The following is a 21,377-nucleotide window of genomic DNA, read 5'->3' as shown; positions in this document are numbered from 1 at the left end:
GGGAGCCAGGAGACCCGCAGACCGGGCGCCGGGGCTCAGGGGGCCGAGGAAGCGCTAAAGGAGCTGGAGGTGAGGAGCTGCTCCGAGCTGGAGCCCTGACGTCCGCTCTCCGCAGAAGCCGCTGGGGGGCTCGGCCACACGCCCCCCCACCGGGAGCCCCTCTGCCCCCCCCCCGGCCTGCCCGCTCCTTGGGCCTCCCCTCCGCCCCCCCTGGCCTGCCCCCCCTCCCCTCTTGGGCCTCCCCCTCTGCCCCCCCGGCCTGCCCCCCTCCTCCCCTCCTGGGCCTCCCCTCTGCCCCCCCCGGCCTGCCCACCCCTTGGGCCTCCCCTCCGCTCCCCCTCCCCTCTTGGGCCTCCCCTCTGCCCCCCGGCCTGACCCCCTCTGGCCTCTTCCCCTCCCCTCCTGGGCCTCCCCTCTGCCCCCCCCCCCCCCGGCCTGGCCTCTTCCCCTCCCCTCCTGAGCCTCCCCTCTGCCCCCCTGGCCTGCCCTCTTCCCCTCCCCTCCTGGCCTCCCCTCCACCCCCCCTGGCCTGCCCCCCCTCCTCCCCTCCTGGGCCTCCTCTCCGCCCCTCCTGGCCTGCCCCCCCTCCTCCCCTCCTGGGCCTCCCCTCTGCCCCCCCCAGCCTGGCCTCTTCCCCTCCCCTCCTGGGCCTCCCCTCTGCCCCCCCTGGCCTGCCCCCCTCCTCCCCTCCTGGGCCTCCCCTCTGCCCCCCCCAGCCTGCCCCCCCTCCTCCCCTCCTGGGCCTCCCCTCTGCCCCCCCAGCCTGCCCCCCCTCCTCCCCTCCTGGGCCTCCCCTCTGCCCCCCCAGCCTGGCCTCGTCCCCTCCCCTCCTGGGCCTCCCCTCCGCCCCCCCTGGCCTGCCCCCCCTCCTCCCCTCCTAGGCCTCTCCTCTGCCCCCCCCAGCCTGGCCTCTTCCCCTCCCCTCCTGGGCCTCCCCTCCGCCCCCCTGGCCTGCCCCCCCTCCTCCCCTCCTAGGCCTCTCCTCTGCCCCCCCAGCCTGGCCTCCCCCCCAGGAGCTCCCCTCCCGCCGGGGTCTCCCCCCAGCCAGTGAGTCAGTTTCCTGCGGTGACTCAGCCGCCTGACGCAGCCTCCCTTGTTGCCGTGGAGACCAGTGCCCGTTGCCATGGCGACCAGTGATGTTGGGAGCCGGTGGTTTTTGGTTGTAGCCCCCCTCGCTGGCGCGGCCCCTCTCCGCCGCGTGTGCGCACAGAGCAGCGTGAGCCCCCGCGGCTGGCACGGAGCCGGCCCCCGGGAGCGCTCGCTGGCCGGCCCTGCAGCAGCACCGGGCGTGGCCATGGGGCCTCCGGCAGCCCGGCTCCGCGCCCCCCCGGCCCTGCGGGCAGCCTCCGGACTCCCCGTGAGTCACCCGCGGTGACGGGCTGGGCCCGGGGCAGGAACAGGAGCCGCCCTCGCCGAGCCGGCTCCAACGGACCGGACTAGCTGCGCCATGGGCACGGGGGTGGAGCCCCCCGGCTCCGGCATCTCCTCCCTGCACCCCCAGCGCCAAGCCCCCCGGCCGGCGGGCCCCGGCTCTCCGAGGGGCCTGCCCTGCTGCCCGGGGGCCGGCGGCGGGGAGCCGGGGCCGCCCGGAGGGGCGCTGCGGCTGCCGCTCGCCGCCGTGGTCTGGCTGCTCGCCGGCGCGGCCATGTCCGGCCTCAACAAGTGGATCTTCGCCGTGCACGACTTCCGCTACCCCGTGCTGCTGTCCTCCCTGCACATGCTGGCGGCCGTGCTGGTGGGCGTCCCGCTGGCCCGGCGGCGGGCGCACGGCGCAGCCCTGGGCGCCCGCACCAAGGCCCGCATCGGGCTGCTGAGCCTCACCTTCTGCGCCAGCGTGGCCTTCGGGAACCTGGGCCTGAACTACGCGCAGCTGGACTTTGCCCAGACGGTCTACGCCACCACGCCCCTCTTCACGCTCGCCCTGTCCGCCGCGCTGCTGCGCCGGCGCCACCACCCGCTGCAGTACGCCGCCATGGCGCCCATCTGCCTGGGCGCCTCCTGCAGCCTCCTCGGGGAGGGCCACGTCGACCGGGCCGGCTGCTGCTTCCTGCTCGCCGCCACCTTCCTCCGTGGCCTCAAGTCCCTGCAGCAGAGTAAGTGACCTTCGCGGGAAGGCTGCGTTGTGGGCAGCTGCCGGGCTCCAGCCCAGAGGTGGCCGCATTCGGAGGGAGGGAGCTGCCCCTCGCTAGGGGAATGATGCGAACGGGATGCGCGTCCGGGGCTGGGTCCGTGCCACGCCTGGCGCCGCGGGTGCAGCTGCCATACACCCAGTCACCAATGTACAGCGCCAATGTACAGCGGGGGGGAGCCAGGCCGGGGGCTCAGAGGCGCTCCAGCCACATGAATAATAATCAGCAAGGGTATGTCTACACTACAAAGTTAGTTCGAACTAACGGACGTTAGTTTGAACTAACTTTAATAGGTGCTACACTAGCGCTCCGCTAGTTCGAATTTGAATCGAACTAGCGGAGCGCTTAGTTCGAACTAGGTAAACCTCATTTTACGAGGACTAAGCCTAGTTCGAACTAGCTAGTTCGAACTAAGGGCTGTGTAGCCCTTTAGTTCGAACTAGTGGGAGGCTAGCCCTCCCCAGCTTGCCCTGGTGGCCACTCTGGCCAACACCAGGGAAACTCTATGCCCCCCTCCCGGCCCCGGACCCCTTAAAGGGGCACGGGCTGGCTACGGTGCCCGTGCCAGGTGCAAGCCTGCCAGCACCCAGCTAGCAGACCCTGCACCTGGCACGGCACAGAGCCACCCACCCGATGCCCCCCAGCCCACCCCCTCTTGCCGGGACCAGGCTGGCGGCTCCCGGGAGCTTGCCCTGGACCGCAAGAGGCGGGCACCTTCCTGGGCTAGTGCGGACATCGTGGACCTCGTCCACGATCTCCGCACTAGGCACAGGAAAGTGGCTGGCTAGGGCAGGAGAGCTGCCAGCCTGGCCACCCAGGACCAGGTGTGCATGAAAATCAAGGGGGTCCACTGAGACCCCCGACACTGAGCCCTGAGCTTACAATGGCCGTACTGGGTCAGACCAAAGGTCCATCTAGCCCAGTAGCCTGTCTGCCGACAGCGGCCAACCCTAGGGACCCTGGAGGGGATGGACCGAAGACAATGACCAAGCCATTTGTCTCGTGCCATCCCTCTCCAGCCTTCCACAAACTTTGGGCAGGGACACCACTCCTACCCTCTGGCTAATAGGACTCCATGGACCCAACCTCCATCACTTTATCTCACTTCCCTTTAAACTCTGTTCTAGTTGTAGCCTTCACAGCCTCCTGCAGCAAGGAGTTCCACAGGTTAACTATTTGCTTTGTCAAGAACAACTTTCTCTTACTAGTTTGAAGCCTGCTACCCATTCCTTTCCTTTGGTGTCCTCTAGTCCTTCTTTATGGGAACTCAGGAAGAACTTTTCTGAATGCACCCTCTCCACCCAACCCCTGCTTTTAGAGACCTCGATCCTGTCCCCCCTCCGTCTCCTCTTTTCTAAGCTGAACAGTCCCAGTCTCTGTAGCCTTTCTTCATCTGGGACCTGTTCCCAACCCCTGATCATGTTAGTTGCCCTCCCCTCTCCCAGCCTTTCTCTTCCCCTCTCCCACCTCCTTTTCCCAGTCTCCCCCAGTTTTTTTCAATAAAGACAGAGTCAATGTTGGAAGAAACGTTATCTTTATTTTGTACATCAATAAGAAGGGGGGCTAGGGAAGGGTAAGTGGAAGGAGGTGAGGGAGGAATGGGGTACGAGCCCCCGATGGGGAGGACTGGGCTGGCTCTGCGGGCTTCTGGGGGTGGAAGCTCTCCTGCAGCCCCCCAATTACTCCCTCTCCCCAGATGGCAGCCTGCGGCAAGTGCAGCCGGGCTGATGGCCGAGTGGTGTGATGTGCCCAGTGTGGGCACTCAGGGCACTCCAAGCCAGAACTTCTTTGCAAGCGGGGCACCCCTTAGAACTGTGTGTCCGGGGTGGGGGTCGGGACCCTTTAAGCGCAGCCCTCGGCTAGCCTGAGACAGCAGCTCCATGCTCTAAGTCCTCCTCTGATGCCCTGCCGGCACTGCTTCCGGCCAGCCTTAAGCCCTGTTCAGAGTCCACTCAATGTGGACTTACTAGTTCGAACTAGCAAAACGCTAATTTGAACTAGTTTTTAGTTCTAGATGCGTTAGTTCGAACTAGCTTAGTTCGAATTAACTAATTCGAACTAAGTTAGTTCGAACTAGCGCTGTAGTGTAGACGTACCCCAAAGTCCTATCCGCCTTCCAGTCGCCCATGGGGCTGGTTAGTGGGAGGGGGTGGAGTGCCCCCCTCATGCACCCGATACGCCAGTCGCCCATGGGGCTGGTTAGTGGGAGGGGGTGGAGTGCCCCCCTCATGCACCCGATACGCCAGTCGCCTTCTTGGCTACAAGGGCCCCTGTTGGCTCCTCTCCAGCTTCTCATCCGCTGTAACCCCAGGGCCTTTTCTGCCCAACTGTGCAACCTCATCCGATTTCTTGTGGCCCAATCCCCCAATGTGTCCAGGTCCCTCTGGACCCTTCCCTGCCCCCCAGCATATCTACCTCTCCCCCAGCTCAGTGTCATCCGCACACTCACTGAGGGTGCAACCCGTCCCCTCAGCCAGGTGATGAATGAAGATGCTGAACCGAACCGGCCCTGGGGCTCGCCACCCTGCCCGGGGGTGTGGGTGGGGCGGGGGCTGTGGGCGGTGGGGTCCGGCTGCGGGGGTGCGGGCGGTGGGGTCCGGCTGCGGGGGCTGGGGGCTGTGGGCGGTGGGGTCCGGCTGCGGGGGTGCGGGTGGTGGGGTCCGGCTGCGGGGGCTGGGGGCTGTGGGCGGTGGGGTCCGGCTGCGGGGGTGCGGGCAGTGGGGTCCGGCTGCGGGGGCGGGGGCTGTGGGCGGTGGGGTCCGGCTGCGGGGGTGTGGGCGGTGGGGTCCGGCTGCGGGGGCGGGGGCTGTGGGCGGTGGGGTCCGGCTGCGGGGGTGCGGGCAGTGGGGTCCGGCTGCGGGGGCGGGGGCTGTGGGCGGTGGGGTCCGGCTGTGGGGGCGGGGGTGCGGGCGGTGGGGTCCGGCGGCGGGGGCGGGGGCTGTGGGCGGTGGGGTCCGGCTGCGGGGGCGGGGGCTGTGGGCGGTGGGGTCCGGCGGCGGGGGTGGGGGTGCGGGCGGTGGGGTCCGGCTGCGGGGGCGGGGGCTGTGGGCGGTGGGGTCCGGCGGCGGGGGCGGGGGGTGCGGGCGGTGGGGTCCGGCTGCGGGGGCGGGGGCTGTGGGCGGTGGGGTCCGGCTGCGGGGGCGGGGGCTGTGGGCGGTGGGGTCCGGCTGCGGGGGCGGGGGCTGTGGGCGGTGGGGTCCGGCTGCGGGGGCGGGGGCTGTGGGCGGTGGGGTCCGGCTGCGGGGGCGGGGGCCGTGGGCGGTGGGGTCCGGCTGCGAGGGCGGGGGCCGTGGGCGGTGGGGTCCGGCGGCGGGGGCGGGGGCCGTGGGCGGTGGGGTCCGGCTGCGGGGGCGGGGGTGCGGGCAGTGGGGTCCGGCTGCGGGGGCCGGGGGCCGTGGGCTGTGGGGTCCGGCTGCGGGGGCCGGGGGCTGTGGGCGGTGGGGTCTGGCTGCGGGGGCGGGGGCCGTGGGCTGTGGGGTCCGGCTGCGGGGGCCGGGGGCTGTGGGCGGTGGGGTCCGGCTGCGGGGGTGCGGGCGGTGGGGTCCGGCTGTGGGGGCGGGGGCCGCGGGCGGTGGGGTCCGGCTGTGGGGGCGGGGGCTGTGGGCGCTGGGGTCCCGCGGCGGGGGCGGGGGTGCGGGCGGTGGGGTCCGGCTGCGGGGGCCGGGGGCTGTGGGCGGTGGGGTCCGGCTGCGGGGGTGCGGGCGGTGGGGTCCGGCTGCGGGGGTGCGGGCGGTGGGGTCCGGCTGCGGGGCGGGGGTGCGGGCGGTGGGGTCCGGCTGTGGGGGCGGGGGCCGTGGGCGCTGGGGTCCCGCGGCGGGGGGGCGGGCCCTCAGCTGGCCCCGGTCTGTGGCTCCCGGGCAGCCCCCCCTGAGCGTGCCCTTGCTCGCAGGTGCCCTGCTGCAGGAGGAGCGGCTGGACGCGGTGGCCCTGCTCGGCCTGACCTCCCTGCCCAGCTTCTGCATCCTCTTCCCGGCGGCGGCGGTGCTGGAGGTGGGGGCCGCCTGGGGGGGCCTGCTGCACTACGGCGCCGCGCTCTGGGCCTGCGTCCTGCTCAGCTGCCTGGGCTCCGTGCTCTACAACCTGGCCAGCTTCTGCCTCCTGGCGCTCACCTCCGCCCTCACCCTGCACGTGCTGGGCAACCTCAGCGTGGTGGCCAACCTGCTGCTGGCCCGGCTCCTCTTCGGCAGCCGCCTCAGCGGCCTCAGCTACGCCGGCATCGGCCTGGCCCTCGCCGGCGTCTTCGTGTACCACAACTGCCACCTCCTCGCCGCCCGCTGGGGCGCCCGCCGGGGCCGGGCCAAGCCAGAGTGAGCCCTGTGCAGGGGCTCAGGACGCCTGCACTCTGGGGGCGTGCACAGGTGTGTGCGTGTGTGCCCATGCGTGCACAGTCGGGGGTGTGCACAAGTGTGTGCATGTGTGTCCATGCGTGCACAGGCGGGGGCGTGCACAAGTGTGTGCATGTGTGTCCATGCGTGCACAGTCGGGGGCCGTGCACAAGTGTGCGTGCACGTGTTGACGCATGCACAGTCTGGGGTGTGCACAAGTGTGGGTGCGTGTCTCAATGTATTCACACTCGGGGGTGCAGAAGTGTGCGCGTGTGTTGATAGGTGCAGTCTGGGGATGTGCACAAGTGTGTGAGCATGTGTTGCTGTGTGCACGCTCTGGGGGCGTGCGTGTGTGTGTGTATGCGTGCACACTGTGGGGGAGTGCACAAGTGTGTGTGTGTGTGTGTGTGTGTGTCTATGCGTGCACACTTGGGAGGTGCACATGCGTGTGTCAATGCGTGCACACTCTGGGGTTGTCCACAAGTGTGTGCACATATGTCGATGCGTGCACAATCTGGAGGGTGTGCACAAGTGTGTACACATGTCAATGTGTGCACACAGAAGGGTGCACATGTGTGTGTGTGGAGGTGTGCACACACTGAGGGAGTTCACACGTGTGTGCGTGTGTGCATGTGTCGATGTGTGCACACTGCCACGGCCAGCTGTGCGTCAGACGCACTGGGGATGCGTGCGTATACTGGTTTTCTGTTGATGGAAATGTCAGACCCCCCTACCCCTGTCCCGGGAGTGTGTGTTCCTGCTCCCACCACTGCTCTCTGCTGGGCGGAGCAGCACAGATCTGTGTGTGTCATTGTCCTCTGCTGGACACGTATGTCGGTGGGGGGTCTAGGGTTCATGGAAGGCGTTAGACTTGCTGATGTGTGTGGGTCAGGATGTGTGTGCGTGCACATGTGTTTGTCGGGTCTGCATGTAAGTGTGCACGTGTGGGTGTGTTGGTGGCTGTGGGTGTGCATGTGTGTGATGGGGTGTGTGAGCATGCACACACGTGTTGGTCTGTGTGGGCGTGCCTGCGTGTGTGGGTGTGCACGTGTGTCAGGATCTGTGATCAGGCATGCACGTGTGTGATGGGGTGGGTTCACGTGTGTGTTGGGGTATGTGGGTGTGCACATGTGATGGGGTGTGGGCTCACATGCGTGTGTTGGGGGGTCCTGGGTGTGGGTGCACATGCCTGTGTTGGGATGTGCGTGGGCATGCATGTGTGTGTGGGCTCGCACCCCTATGTCGGGGTGGGTGTGGGCATAAACACGTGTGTTGGTGTGTGGGTGTCTGTGGTTGTGCACGTGTGTGGGCGTGCACACGTGAGTCGGCGCAATAAAGCCTATTTTCTCGACTCCAGCCTGTGTCGCGCTGCCCTAAGGACCGGAGCCGAGCCGGGGGCGGGCGAGGAAGGGGGGCAGGGTCCCGCGGAGCCGGGGGCGGACCTAAGGAGGAGTCGCAGGGTGCAGACGCGGGGGGGGGCAGACTCCCCCTGCGCATCCCGGGCAGTCGGCGCCTTTTCCCTTCCTGGTCTCCTCTGCGGCTGGCCCCTCTCGTGTTGCGATTTCTCCAGTTCTCCCTGCTCCCCGCGAGCATTAACCCCTTCGCGCCCTGACTCACGGCGTGAGGCCCGCTCTGGTGCACTATCCACTAGGCAGCCCTGTCCCGTTTCTAGCTGCGCCGCGCACAAGAGGACGTGACTGTCGCAAGGGGCTCGGCAGCCTGGAGCCGCTCCGGCGCGCAGAGACGTTGACTCTGAACCCTAACGATTAGCGCACAGCCCAGGCTCGGCTGTGTCCCTGCGGATGGCTTTATCAGGGGCCTGCAGCCACGAGCCGGATCCGGCCGTCACAAGCCGGCTCCACGGGGGCAGGAAGCTGGACACCGTCGGATAAAACCCGCGGGCTGCCACCCTGCCTCTGTCAGTGGCGCCCCAGGGAGCAGAGCACGGCAGCTCCCTCCCCTGCTCCGCCTCTGAGCTCGCCCAGCCTGGTGCATGCTGGGTCCCCACGTCCTACCCAGCTGGCTCTAGGACCCTGCCGGAGCCTGGCGCCACAGCCCAGCAGGTGCAAACAAAGGTGGGGAGAGTGTGGGGCCGGCCTGCCCTGGGCAGGTGCCCAGCCGGGTGACAGAGCCAGCCTCGAGCTAGGGGCCCGGCTCCCAAATCTAGGAGCAGCCACTGGCCCGTTGCTCCTAACTCGCCAAGGAATCGCTCTGCCTGCGCCTGAGTCTGGCTCCTACCCCCCGTCGCCCCCGTTCCAGACCGCAGGCTGCCGGTCCCGCTGCAGTGCGACTCCAGAGCCAGGCCCTGCCGGGACGAGCCCCACTGAGGCTGCACCGCAGGTATTTCCAGGGGCGCTGTCCCTCCCCATCGGGTCGGCGGCAGGCTGCAGCCACACGGGCTAACCGGCCGGGCTCACAGGCGCGGAGGTGGACAGCCCAAAGGCCAGGGCTGTGCCCGGCTGTTGGAGCCAATCTTCCCTCCATCTTTTCCAGCCACGCGTAGAATAAATACTGTTCTATGCACCAGGGCCTGTGTGTGTGTGCACCACCTGGAAACAGCCCCCGCTGCGGACGCCCTGCTCGTCGGAGGGGCGGCCTTAGCCTCTCCCCCGAGGACGCACGAGGGCCTGGCGTCCAGGGACCCCGGTCGGCACCTTGGGGCGTGAAGACGCAGTGTCACCGGCACCGGGCGGGTTTGAACCGGGGCCCGCTGGAGCGGAGTCCAGGCGAAAAGCCAGCTGGCCCCGGCCGTGCCGTAGCGCCCCTTGACCCCAGTGGTTGCGGCGGTCGAGGTACCCCTGCCTGGGCCAGGGAACCGCGCTGGGGGTGTGGGCTTCAGCAGCACTCGCCCCACACAGCCAGCACCTGTCCGGCCGCGGCCCCACGCCCGCCCGAGGGAGAAGCGGGTCGCTGCTTAGCCCCCATTGCAGGCCCTGAGTGGGCCTGAGGGGCGTGGGAGCTGGCTTGCGCCCTCTGTCCAGCGCGGCCTAGGCCCCCTTCCTCCCGCGCCAAGCCCGTCCGCGGCGCCGCGTGGGGATGGGGGAGCCCAGCCCAGCCCAGGGGCGTGGTGCCGCGTGGGGATGGGGGAGCCCAGCCCAGCCTGGGGGCGCGGCGCCGCGTGGGGATAGGGGAGCCCAGCCCAGGGGCGCGGCGCCGCGTGGGGATGGGGGAGCCCAGCCCAGCCCAGCCCAGGGGCGCGGCGCAGCGTGGGGATAGGGGAGCCCAGCCCAGGGGCGCGGCGCAGCGTGGGGATAGGGGAGCCCAGCCCGGGGGCGCGGCGCCGCGTGGGGATAGGGGAGCCCAGCCCGGGGGCGCGGCGCCGCGTGGGGATGGGGGAGCCCAGCCCGGGGGCGCGGCGCAGCGTGGGGATAGGGGAGCCCAGCCCGGGGGCGCGGCGCAGCGTGGGGATAGGGGAGCCCAGCCCAGGGGCGCGGCGCCGCGTGGGGATGGGGGAGCCCAGCCCAGGGGCGCGGCGCCGCGTGGGGATGGGGGAGCCCAGCCCAGGGGCGCGGCGCCGCGTGGGGATAGGGGAGCCCAGCCCAGGGGCGCGGCGCCGCGTGGGGATGGGGGAGCCCAGCCCAGGGGCGCGGCGCAGCGTGGGGATGGGGGAGCCCAGCCCAGGGGCGCGGCGCCGCGTGGGGATAGGGGAGCCCAGCCCAGGGGCGCGGCGCCGCGTGGGGATGGGGGAGCCCAGCCCAGCCCAGGGGCGCGGCGCCGCGTGGGGATGGGGGAGCCAGCCCAGGGGCGCGGCGCAGCGTGGGGATGGGGGAGCCCAGCCCAGGGGCGCGGCGCAGCGTCCAGCCGAGCCCCAGCGGCCGGTGGTGGGCCCGCTCCCTGCCCCGCGCCCTCGCAGGCCACGCTGGAGACAGCCACCGTCTCTGGGCCCGGGGGCCCCTGGGCAGCCGCCTGCCGCCACCCCGCAACAGCAGGGGGGACGGAGCAGCACCCGCGCCCCCGAGGGCCTGTGGCTGCCCCCCACGCGCTGGCCGGAGCCTGACCCCCCTGCTCCGCTCCCAGGCACCCGGCTCTCCGGCACCGCTCCCCACGGCCATGGACTCAGAGCATCCCCAGCTGGAGAGGTGCCTGCAGCACGTCCGCAAGGTAACAAGCCCTGGTCCCGGGCCCCCGCCACGCTGTCCCGGGGAAGGGGGCTGCCCCCCCCACGCTGTCCCGGGGAAGGGGGCTGGCCCCCCCCAGGCTGTCCCGGGGAAGGGGGCTGCCCCCCCCACGCTGTCTCGGGAAGGGGGCTGGCCCCCCCACGCTGTCTCGGGAAGGGGGCTGGCCCCCCCACGCTGTCCCGGGGAAGGGAGCTGCCCCCCCCACGCTGTCCCGGGGAAGGGGGCTGGCCCCCCCCACGCTGTCTCGGGGAAGGGGGCAGGCCCCCCCACGCTGTCTCGGGGAAGGGGGCAGGCCCCCCCCCACGCTGTCCCGGGGAAGGGGGCTGCCCCCCCCACGCTGTCTCGGGGAAGGGGGCTGCCCCCCCCACGCTGTCTCGGGGAAGGGGGCTGCCCCCCCCACGCTGTCTCGGGAAGGGGGCTGCCCCCCCCACGCTGTCCCGGGGAAGGGGGCTGCCCCCTCCACGCTGTCCCGGGGAAGGGGGCTGCCCCCCCCACGCTGTCCCGGGGAAGGGGGCTGCCCCCCCCACGCTGTCTCGGGGAAGGGGGCTGCCCCCCTGTGACGGCACGTTGGGGGTTCCCCGTCTCCTGCACCCCGAAATGGCACAAACAGACTTCACCAGCCGGTGGAATAGAGGAAGTTTATTGCCTCTCCAGGATACAGCACTGCACTGATGTAGTCTGGTCACAGAGCTGGGCTAGGATGCCTCAGGCCCCCTTGAGATGGGGGAGACTGGGCCCCTAAACTCCAGCCCCTTCTCCTAGGCTCTCCTCCATGCTCTCCCGCAGTAACTAACTAAATTCCCTTGCAGCCCTGCCCCCCAGCCAGGGCAGCATCCACCTTCCTTTGTTCCTCTCCATGGGGGGTGTCTGGCCACTGGTTCAACAAGTTTGGCCTTACCTCTGCATAGCGAGGTTTTCCCTGCTGGGTCTTGCTCCAGACAGCAGGGGTCACCACAGCCCAGCAAGTACCCCCCACTACGTCACAGTTCTCCCCCCTCCGAGAGCGAACTGAGCAGGGTCACTCCGCTCGTGACCTAGGGAAGTTCGGGTCCTCTGCGTGGGAACCCGCCCCGGGGACATGGGTGCTCCCCTTGACTCAGGCCGGCCGTGGCAAGGCCCCACATGAGCTGGCTTCCCTCGGTCCACTCGCCGCCCCGCTCCAGGGCGACTGGCGCAGGCCTGTCCTCGGGGGTCACACCCACCCTTCCGCTGGCCTTGATCCCTGGCCAGGGTCTCTGGGGCCGGGGCCATGAGCCCAGTGAGCCTTCTCTGGACAGCCAGGGCGGCTTCCATCCCCGAAGCTCCATTCAGGGAGGTCTTCCCCTCCCATAACTCTCTCAGCAAGCCCAGAGGGTCTATCTGGGGTAGAGACCCCCAAGCCGCTTTCCTCCTGTCTTGGGCCTTCCCGCCCCTCTGGCAGGAGTCACAGGACCGGCAGTACCACTGCACGGCTGTAAAGATTCCCGGCCAATAGAAGTGCTGGAGCAGCTTCAGCCGGGTGCTCCGGATCCCCCGGTGGCCCCCAACGGGGACATCGTGGGCCAAATACAGCAGCTTGAGGCGATACTTTCGGGGGACGACCAGCTGCCGCTGGAACCCCCATGCCCTCGCCTTCCTGGGGGGGAGCCACTCACGGAACAAGAGCCCGCGCTCCCGCAGGAATCTCTCCTGGCCACCTCTCCCCCGGGGCTGAGCTGCATGGAGGCCAGCCTGGTCCCTCAGCCTCTGCAAGGAGGGGTCTGCCTGCACTTCAGCCTGGAATTCAGCTGCTGAGGCAGGGATCGGGACCTGTCCCCCACCTCTGCCTAGGTCCGGAGTCCCAGCCTGGCTGGACCCCGTGTCCACTGGGATGGGACCCTGAGGACGCTGCCAGGAGTCCTTCCCTGGACCCACGTTGTCAGCCCCCCGCTGGCTCTGGCTCCGGGTAGTGACTAGAGCCCGCTGGGATTCATGGGGCCACTCCTCTAGGTCATTCCCCATCAGCACCTCGGTGGGCAAGTGCGGGTGCACCCCCACTTCCTTGAGGCCCTCCTTGGCCCCCCATTTCAGATGCACCCTGGCTACAGGCACCTTAAACGGGGACCCGTCTATGCCCTTCAGGGTCAGCTGCGCGTGGGGTAGTATCCGCTCCTGGGCCACTATGTCGGATCGGGCCAGAGTCACCTCCGCCCCCGTGTCCCAGAAGCCCGTCACCTTCCTACCATCCACCTCCAGGGGTATGAGGCACTCGCTCCGCAGGGGCCGTCCTGCCCCCACCCGGTACACGGAGAAATCCGCCTCCCGAGGGTCAGGCCTCCCAGGGGAGGTGCACTGAGCATCCTTCCCCTCTCTCTGAGCTGAGGTTTGCCTGCCAGCCCCTGCCTCTGGGGCAGCCTGCCCTTCCTCCCGCCCCAGCCAGTTAACCCTGGAAAGTCCCCGGTCCTGGGACCTGGTGCACTGAGCCCTCTTGTGGCCTTTTTGCCCACAGCGCTGGCAAGTTAGGCTTTGGGCTGTCTCTGTCCAGGCCTGGCTGGTTCTCTGGGGCGCAGACGACCTGTTCCTTGGTCTCGCCCTGTAGTTGACTCCCTCCGTCGCTCAGCCGAGATCCGGTCTCTGCGCGGTTCCCTTTCTCTCCGGGACTCTACTTCCAATTCCCTGATCCGCAGCTGGATCTCCAGCCGCCGCAGCTCCGCTGGGCTGGCCCCTGCCCTAGATGGGCTACGGCTTGCAGGCCTCCCGGGAGACGCTGTCTCATCTCTCCGTTGGGTTCCAGCGCTCCTCCCCCTCTCTGAGCCTGACACACTCTCAGGGGGGGTCTGGCTGCTTCCCCTGGGGACAAGATCCTGGCCCCGTGGCTGGTCATTCTCTTCCAGCTGGGTAATCAGCTGGGCCTTGGTTGCTTTCCGCACAGGCAAGCCCCTCTCTCTGCACAGCCCCACCAGCTCTGCCTTCAAGAGTCGGGCGTAGGCCATCTGCCCGCTGGTCCCCTTGGTGCAGACTCACCAGTCTAGTGCTGCAGCGCCCCACGATTCCCAGGAACCGCTTCGCTCTGTCTCCAGCACGCCTGGCTCCAGGGCTCTTGCTTCTACTGCGCCTTGTCGCTTGCCGCTGGAAGCTCCATCCACGGGGTGCAGTGCATCCCACTCCTGACACCAGTGTGACGGCACGTTGGGGGTTCCCCGTCTCCTGCACCCCGAAATGGCACAAACAGACTTCACCAGCCGGTGGAATAGAGGAAGTTTATTGCCTCTCCAGGATACAGCACCGCACTGATGTAGTCTGGTCACAGAGCTGGGCTAGGATGCCTCAGGCCCCCTTGAGATGGGGGAGACTGGGCCCCTAAACTCCAGCCCCTTCTCCTAGGCTCTCCTCCATGCTCTCCCACAGTAACTAACTAAATTCCCTTCCAGCCCTGCCCCCCAGCCAGGGCAGCATCCACCTTCCTTTGTTCCTCTCCATGGGGGGTGTCTGGCCACTGGTTCAACAAGTTTGGCCTTACCTCTGCCTAGTGAGGTTTTCCCTGCTGGGTCTTGCTCCAGACAGCAGGGGTCACCACAGCCCAGCAAGTACCCCCACTACGTCACACCCCTCCCACGCTGTCCAGGAAGGGGGCAGGCAGGCCCCTCGGGAAGGTTGCTGGCTGCTCCGGGCCGTGCCAGACCGGCGCCCGGCCGAGTTGCCGGGGGCGCGAGGAGTCTCCGTCCCTGGCGACCCTGCTGGCCGGCTGGACAGACGCGGGCAGGGGTGGGCCGGCCGGGGGCTCACAGTGCCCCGGGGGAGAGGCACTGGGCTGATCCCTTCAGGGCCCCAGCGGCAGAGGGCCGAGCCAGGCGAGGGTGAAAGGCGCCCAGGGGGCTGCTGGCCTGAGAGCCCCCTCTTCAGAGGTGAGGGCCCCCAGAGCCCGACTCCCGTTAGCAGCCACGGTCCGTTCCCATGGGAGTTAGGCGCTGAGGGCTTTCCCGAGCCCCCACCTGCTTCGCTAGGCGCCCCCGTGCCGCTGGTCACTCCTCAGCCCTCCTGGCAGGGCTGGCCAGCGGCTCTCTGCCCTGATTCCCTTCCCCGTGCCAGCGAAGGGCGAACAGGCCCCCAAGCTAACCCCTGCAGTGCCCCCGAGCCTGGCCCTCCCTTCTGCCCGAAGCCGGCCAGGGTCCCGAGTGTCCCTGCCAAGGACTCGCTCCTCCCTCCCACGTTGGGGGGGGTCACCCCCCCGGCTGGCCCCGTCTCTGCCCTGCTCCGGACACGGCTCCCCCAGCTGGCGTGGGGGGCACTGGGGCCCATCCATTTCTGCTGCTTGTGCCGGACAGCCCCGTGGGGTCTGGTTACATTGCAGGGGGAGCCCAGATCTCCTACGCTCGTGTGTAACCCCAGGCCTGGGGCTGCTCAGCCCCCCACCCCCGTGTTGATGGGACCCCGAGGGGCAGGCGGACGGCGCCCATCCCTGGCCGGAGCCCGCACAGCCGCACTACAGCCCACCGGCAGGGAGGGGTTCCTCCCTGATCAGAGTCCGCAGTGCCCAGAGCAGCGGGCCCACGCCCTCATAGAGAGCAGCGTTCGGAGAGGCTCCCTCATTGCCGCCTGCCCTGAGCCGTGGGCACCTCTCCCTGCCCAGCCTGCTCGGCGTCGGGGGGCCGGGGGTGTCTCGTGGGGGCCGTGCCCGTGGCTCTCACTCCAGCCTGTGGCAGGTGGGCCCTGGAGGACGATGGGTGCGCCTGGGGGCCGTGGAACCAGGAGCTCCTCGTGCACACTCTGGGCAGAGGCCTTGGGCCCGGAGATTCCCCGGCAGAACATCCCTGGGGCAGGGAGTCCTCGGGAGCTGAGCCCCTGGCCTGGGCGGCGGCGACGGCATCGCCCTGCCCAGCCTTTGGAGGGGCGCTGAGAGCGAAGGAGGCACCCGGCGTCAGACCGCACCTCTCTGCTCCCCGCAGGTGCTGGAGCAGGCTGCCGAGGTCCTGGGCCGTGCCAGCCAGCCGGCCGTGTGCGGCGAGGTGCTCCTGTCCCCTGCAGGGATGGCGTATGTCTCGGGTACGAGGGCCTGGCGTGGCTGCGGGGACGCTGTGCCCCTTCCAGGGCGTTCGAGGCCAGGCCAATGAGCCTGGGACAAGACATGGCCAACGGGGACCAAACCCAGGCCTGTCCCACCCCAGCTACGGGAAACTGGCTGCTAGCGCCAGCCACGGGCACGGGCCTGGCTAAGTCTGACGTCCCAGCTGGCCCAGGCGCGGAGCTGGGCTCAGAGCCCGGCCCCTGCCCGGCCCGCGCTGGAGGAAGCGGGTTTCCAACAGACACACGTCCCCAAATGCACGTCTCCGCTCTGTGCCAAGGCGGCGGGATCCGGGCCAGGGCTCCTCTTGCGGGCTAGCTGGGCGCTGGCCATTGGCCGCTGCCTGAGGCTGCCGGCGGGTTGCGGCCCAGCAGCCTGCTCCCGGAAGCGGGGCTGCGTGGTGGCTATGTGGACTGTTGCTCGGGCGGGTTTCTGTGCCCTCCTGCTCCAAAAGGGGTCTGTGCCCTCACGCTCCGGGGGGGTGGGTCTGTGCCCTACACAATGGGGGCGGGAGGGCCACGGGTTCCTCTGGAGCTGCACTGGGCTGGGTGGGACGTGAGGGTCATTGGCAGCTGTAACTCTGGGAGGCCCTGCCCCGCGCACGTTCCCAAAGCGGGCCCCTGTCCCGTTGGCCTCTGCTGCTCTGGAGCCAGGACCCCGCTTGCCTTCCCGGGGGCTGGCCGAGGGTGCAGGCGGCACCGGGCCGCGCGCTGCCCTGAGACAGTGCCAGGGTGTCTGCTCTCCCTGACGCCCCTTCCCTGGTGGGCAGGCTTGGCTGAAGTGTACCGGGTCTCTCGGAGAGTGGCGAGCGGGCTGTGGACCCGGCCACAGGCAGCCCGCAAGCAGCTGCAGCCCAGCCTGCGGGAGGTGGACCTGGCCTGGAACAACCTGCAGGCCTTCCTCTCGCTCAGCCCCACGGAGCTGCGCAGGCTGGTAAGACACTCCCAACCCCTTTCTCCTGGCTCAGCCGGTGGTTTGCTCTGGCCATCTTCCGTGGGACTCAGCCGTCCAGGGCTGGCCAGGAAGTGGGGTCTCTCCCCGGCTTGACGATTGCCGGACAAGCCTTTCCAGCCAGCTCAGCAGCTGCTCCCTCCCTCCTCCGGGCCTTTGCAAGGATTCTCCGCCCCCCGCCCCCTCCAGGATGCCCACGCGGAGCCAGGAACGAAGGGCAGCGACCGGGGTCCCTCGGGCTGGTTTAGAGCTGCTGTTTGGAAGGAAATTGCCCTTTGATGATGCCAGTTCTGGGCTTTGTTCCCCTGAGGGCAGCTCAGCCCCCAGACAGTGAGATGGCAGGGCGGGGGCCGGAAGCAGCTGCAGATGGCCTCGGGCAGGACAATCTCGCGGTCCCCGGAGAGGAAGGAGGGCCACCCACGGGTCCACTCACTAGCCTAGGTGGCCATGCGGGAGACGTAGTTCAGTTCCCACGCTGACCTGGTGCTGCGCAGCTGTACGCCTTGTCCAGCCGACGGCCCCTCCCACAGCGTGGCTGGTTCCCGCCACGCCGGCAGCGGCCTTGGAGGGGCTGATGCGCTACCCCCTCTTCCTGCTGCTCCTTCGGAGCCTGGCTTGGTTGGCCCTGCTCCGTTGGCGCGCGAGAGCAGGCTCAGCGGTGTGTACGGGCGCCAGCGATGGGAACAGCTGCCGGGGGGCCCTGCCCCGTTACCCTGTGCCCTCCCTCTTCAATGCTCATCGGGGGCTGGCTGCTTTGTTGGACCCCTCTGCCTTGAGAGCTGGTGCGTTCCTTGGCCTCCCCAGCCCGCGGGGAGCGAACGCCTCGGCTCTTCTCTCTGGGCTCAGCTTATTTTGCTTTCCAGCTTTCAGAGCCCTCCCTGGGAGGAGAAATCCGCTCGCCGGGGCCCGGTTCAGCACCCGCCCAAGCGTGTGGCGTTTGCCTAGCGGAGGTGAAGGGGGACTCAGCGGTAAGTTCCTATGTTCTCGGCTCCGTGGTGCTGGAAAGGGGGCATGTCTTTCTGCAGGGCCAGTAGCCACGAAGCCCCGTGTGCATGCTGTTTGGAGGGGGAGGGACAGTCGGCTCGAAGCCCAGGCTGTCCCCAGCCCCAACACGATGGGGGCACAGCTCCTGGGCATGGCGAGTAATTCGGTCTGCCCATCAGTCTCACGCACACAATGGGCAGCGACTGTCTAGGAAGGAGTACGGCAGAAAGGGATCTAGGGGGCAGAGTGGATCACGAGCTAAATATGAGTCCACAGTGTGATGCTGTTGCAAACAAACAAACATGATTCTGGGCTGCATGAACAGGGAGTTGTGAGCAAGACACGAGAAGTCATTCTTCCGCTCTGCTCTGCACTGGTCAGGCCCCAGTTGGAGTATTGTGTCCAGTTCTGGGCACCGCATTTTAGGAAAGACGTGGAAAAATTGGAGAGGGTCCAGAGGAGAGCAACAAGAATGATGAAAGGTCGAGAACATGAGCTCTGAGGCAAGGCTGAAAGAATTGGGCTTGTTTAGAAAAGACAAGACTGAGAGGGGACATGATCGCAGCTTTCAAGTCCCTAAAAGGGGGTCACAAGGAGGAGGGAGAAAAATTCTCCTCGGCCTCTGAGGACAGGACAAGAAGCAACGGGCTTACACTGCAGCAAGGGAGGTTGAGCTTGGACATCAGGAAAAACTTCCTGCTTGTCCAGGTGGTGAAATGCTGGAATCAGTTGCCCGGGGAGGCTGGAGATATTGCAGAGCATGTTAAACAGACACCTGTCAGAGATGGGTCCTGCCGGGAGGTCCCTTCCATGATTCTGTGCCATCCCAGGGGTCTCAACCAGGCCAGGTCGTCTGCCCCCTCCGTGGCTATGGCGACAGCTCTTGTAATAGTCACTGTTGCACTTGGCAGGCTCTCTCAGGCAACACAAGCCTGGTTTTCTATGGGGGCAGCTGTTATCATGCCAGCTGTGCCAACTTCTGGCTGAACTGCGTGGACTCTTCTCTGCCAAGGGCACCTGGGCACTTCTCCTGCCTTTCCTGATACAGCCACCAGCCTTTGATTCGCCCGAGGAACGACATCTACAGCTGCTTTCCCACAGCAGAGACTTACCTGAAGGCACCATTGAAGACAGCCTCAAAGCGGTCTCTTAAGGTCGCTGGGAATTGTTACTTGAAAAGTGGCAGGGAATCTCACAAAAGACTGGGTCGGAGTGGCCTAAGATGAAAATGTATTTTATTGTCCAATGAGAGCCATACAGTATTTGTATGAAATACTTGAACTATACATCAAACGGAGGTTTAATGTATAAAAGCCCTTGTAGCCATGGACTGATGGGTCTCTGGTTAGCTTAGACACAACTCTTGTATCTTTTATTTTTTCAGCTGTTTCAGTCTAGAGACTGTGTCTAGACTGGCAGGATTTTCCGGAAATGCTTTTAACGGAAAAATTTTCTGTTAAAAGCATTTTCGGAAAAGAGCGTCCGTGCCAATCTAGACGCGCTTTTATGCAAAAAAGCCCCGATTGCCATTTTTGCGATCGGGGCTTTTTTGCGGAAAACAAATCTCAGCTGTCTACACTGGCCCTTTTGTGCAAAAGTTTTGCGCAAAAGGACTTTTGCCTGAATGGGAGCAGCATAGTATTTCCACAAGAAGCACTGATTTCAGACAGTAGGAAGTCAGTGCTTTTGCGGAAATTCAAATGTCCAGTGTAGATAGCTGGCAAGTTTTTTCGGAAAAGCGGCTGATTTTCCAGAAAAACTGGCCAGTCTAGATACTAATACACAGGTCTCGGAAATGCTGATTGCACTTTGATGCCCTAAGCAATTCAGCTGGTCTCCAAGAGGGGGTGCTGCAGTAGAGGACACAAAAAATTCTTGCTTGGAAGTCTCTTCGTCTTCACGGGTTGAAGTGAGCTGATGAGACTGCCTGGCGCTTGACCCGTAACGGCAATGGCCGGGGCTGTCCGCAGAGGCTGGGAGAACGAGGTGCTCGATTTCCATTGCGTGTCAGGGAGATTCATGGGCCTGGCTCCTGCTGGACTCAGTGCTGGCCAGGCCCCAGCTGGAAAAGTCCCAGAGGGGCAGCCGTGTGAGTCTGAGAGCTCCGTGGAGCTTATGTTCTGACGGGACAAAGCTTCAGGCCAGATTCCCCACAAACTCGGCTCACAAACAGGGCTCCCATTGGCTCTCTAACATGGATTTCCCGAGGCGGCCTTTGGGCCAAATCCCACAGGACACACTCGGCCTACCACCTCTTGGACTGGGCCCCAAAGGACTGACCCTCCCAGTCCCACGGTAGGCGCACAGAGGCTGCGCAGCAGCTCTTTTTGTTCCGGGTTTCTTGCAAAGATCTGGTTAGGTCCCGGCTGGCCCCAGGGGCAGGTAAAACATGGGGTGCATCTGCAGGACTGTGGGGCAGTTGCTCAGTGACCACTTGCACCAGAGGTCCTGCATGAAGAGGGAGCAGCTGGTAACCCCCAGGCACAGCACTTGCTACCACCCTTGCAGGCCCCGGGTGTGCTGTGTCTAGTATCAGGCTGGGACACAGAGCGTATTGTACCGACGCAGGTAGCCAGCTGGTTCTGCTGCCTGTTCGAATGGCTCTGTCTGCGTGTACCAGTGAGAGCAGGCTCTCCTGCTTGGAGATACCCTGGCAGGCTGGGACCTCTACCAACCAGCAATGCCCTCCGTGGGCGCTGGCAGAGGGGAAAACCGGCTTATTCCTGCCTGTCTGTGTCTGATGCACGAACCTGGCTACAGGCTTGTTCTGTAGCAAAACCAACGGCCTCCCTGGGGATCCAAAAATCGGAGTCATCTGGGGCAGACGGAGGACAGCTCCCCGGGGCCCTCCCTAGAGCCAGCAGAGTTTGCTGCCCTCCCTCACCTGCAGCAGTGGTGCCCCGGGGGCTGGTCTGTTATCCAGTGGGGATGAGCAATACTGAATCGCTAGAGTTTCCTGGAGCACGCAGAGGCCAAGGGAAGCTTAGCTGTGTGACTAATGCCACGGGCTGATTGTACTGGGAAGACAAATTGCTCTACTGCAGGTGCTACACTTGCACGGAAAGAGGTAAGTCAGCAGAGGCGGCGATTTGAGGCAAGTCGTAACCCAGAGCCGCGGCCACACTGCTCAAGCCAGCATGGCCAAAGCAAGGACACCTGACCCCGCCGCTGTGCAGGGATAAAATGACAGGACCTGCTCCCGAAAGGGGTGTGGAATCCATCTTGTAAAACAGCCCCCATTTCATGTAGGCGAGAAGGTCCCGTAGTGTGAAAGTGAGAAAGTGAAACTTTTCTCGTAAGAAGAATGTAGACATGCTGAAAGTTTGCCCAGTGACACGGATGCTCTGAATGACAGTTTGTTGTGAAGCTTGCTACTATAAAACAAGTTGTAATTGCATTCTAGAACGGAACACACTCTGGTGCGTTCTCGCTATGCTGCAGCATTGCTAAGCTACTCTCTGTACCTTTTACTGCGTGCGAGACTCGTTTCGACGGGCTTTGTCCAAATGCCTTAGGTCAGGCCTCAGGTTTGCAGACAGGCTGAGGCTCTTGTGACAGTGATCAAAACGGCCATGTAGAGCCCCGTTTCCTCTCTGCAGAGGCTGGCGGTGTTGCAGTGGCAGCTTCTTGAGCCCACAGAGGGTGTGGGTATGGGTGTGGGAGTGGGAGTCAGCAGGTTTTTGCACAGCAATTCTCCACAGCCAATCTGGTTAAGGATTTCTGCAGGGGGGAGTCCCTGCGTATCCTCCAGCAGAAAGGCTGTGGGGCAAGAAGGGAGAAGGCAGGGAATCCTCACGTCTCTGAAAAGAGGGTGCACAGGACATGCTCTGTTCCTAGCATCTCTGCAGCA

General features: G+C 66.3%; 1 protein-coding gene across 6 annotated transcripts; it reads left to right on the top strand.

The window, feature by feature from the left end:
- Positions 1–987: 987 nt before the first annotated feature.
- Positions 988–18,961, top strand: LOC112544332 (solute carrier family 35 member E4). Of its 6 annotated transcripts, none has more exons than XR_012895921.1 (8): positions 988–2,093; positions 6,019–8,794; positions 8,982–9,246; positions 10,472–10,555; positions 15,477–15,573; positions 16,362–16,525; positions 17,407–17,511; positions 18,439–18,960. XR_012895921.1 is itself a non-coding variant. In XM_075897899.1 (2 exons), the coding sequence occupies exons 1-2, from the start codon at positions 1,448–1,450 to the stop codon at positions 6,438–6,440; spliced, it is 1,068 nt and encodes a 355-aa protein (XP_075754014.1). In that variant the 5' UTR covers positions 988–1,447; the 3' UTR covers positions 6,441–9,405. The 6 variants fall into 6 exon arrangements, 1 of the variants encoding a protein (XP_075754014.1); XR_012895920.1 differs by having other exon boundaries at positions 8,948–9,246; XR_012895918.1 differs by having other exon boundaries at positions 6,019–9,246; positions 18,439–18,961.
- The last annotated feature ends 2,416 nt before the right edge of the window (positions 18,962–21,377 follow it).

This window comes from Pelodiscus sinensis, chromosome 15 (assembly GCF_049634645.1).
Source record: "Pelodiscus sinensis isolate JC-2024 chromosome 15, ASM4963464v1, whole genome shotgun sequence".
NCBI classification, from domain to species: domain Eukaryota; kingdom Metazoa; phylum Chordata; order Testudines; family Trionychidae; genus Pelodiscus; species Pelodiscus sinensis.
The sequence above is the reverse complement of the archived record's forward strand: the minus strand, read 5'-3'. Positions and strand labels throughout refer to the sequence as shown.

Excerpts from the sequence above, each read along its gene's own strand:
- LOC112544332 (XM_075897899.1), top strand. The coding sequence starts at position 1,448 with ATGGGCACGGGGGTGGAGCCCCCCGGCTCCGGCATCTCCTCCCTGCAC. Across the intron at positions 2,094-6,018 it reads CCTCAAGTCCCTGCAGCAGA|GTGCCCTGCTGCAGGAGGAG; the intron begins GTAAGTGACCTT and ends CCTTGCTCGCAG.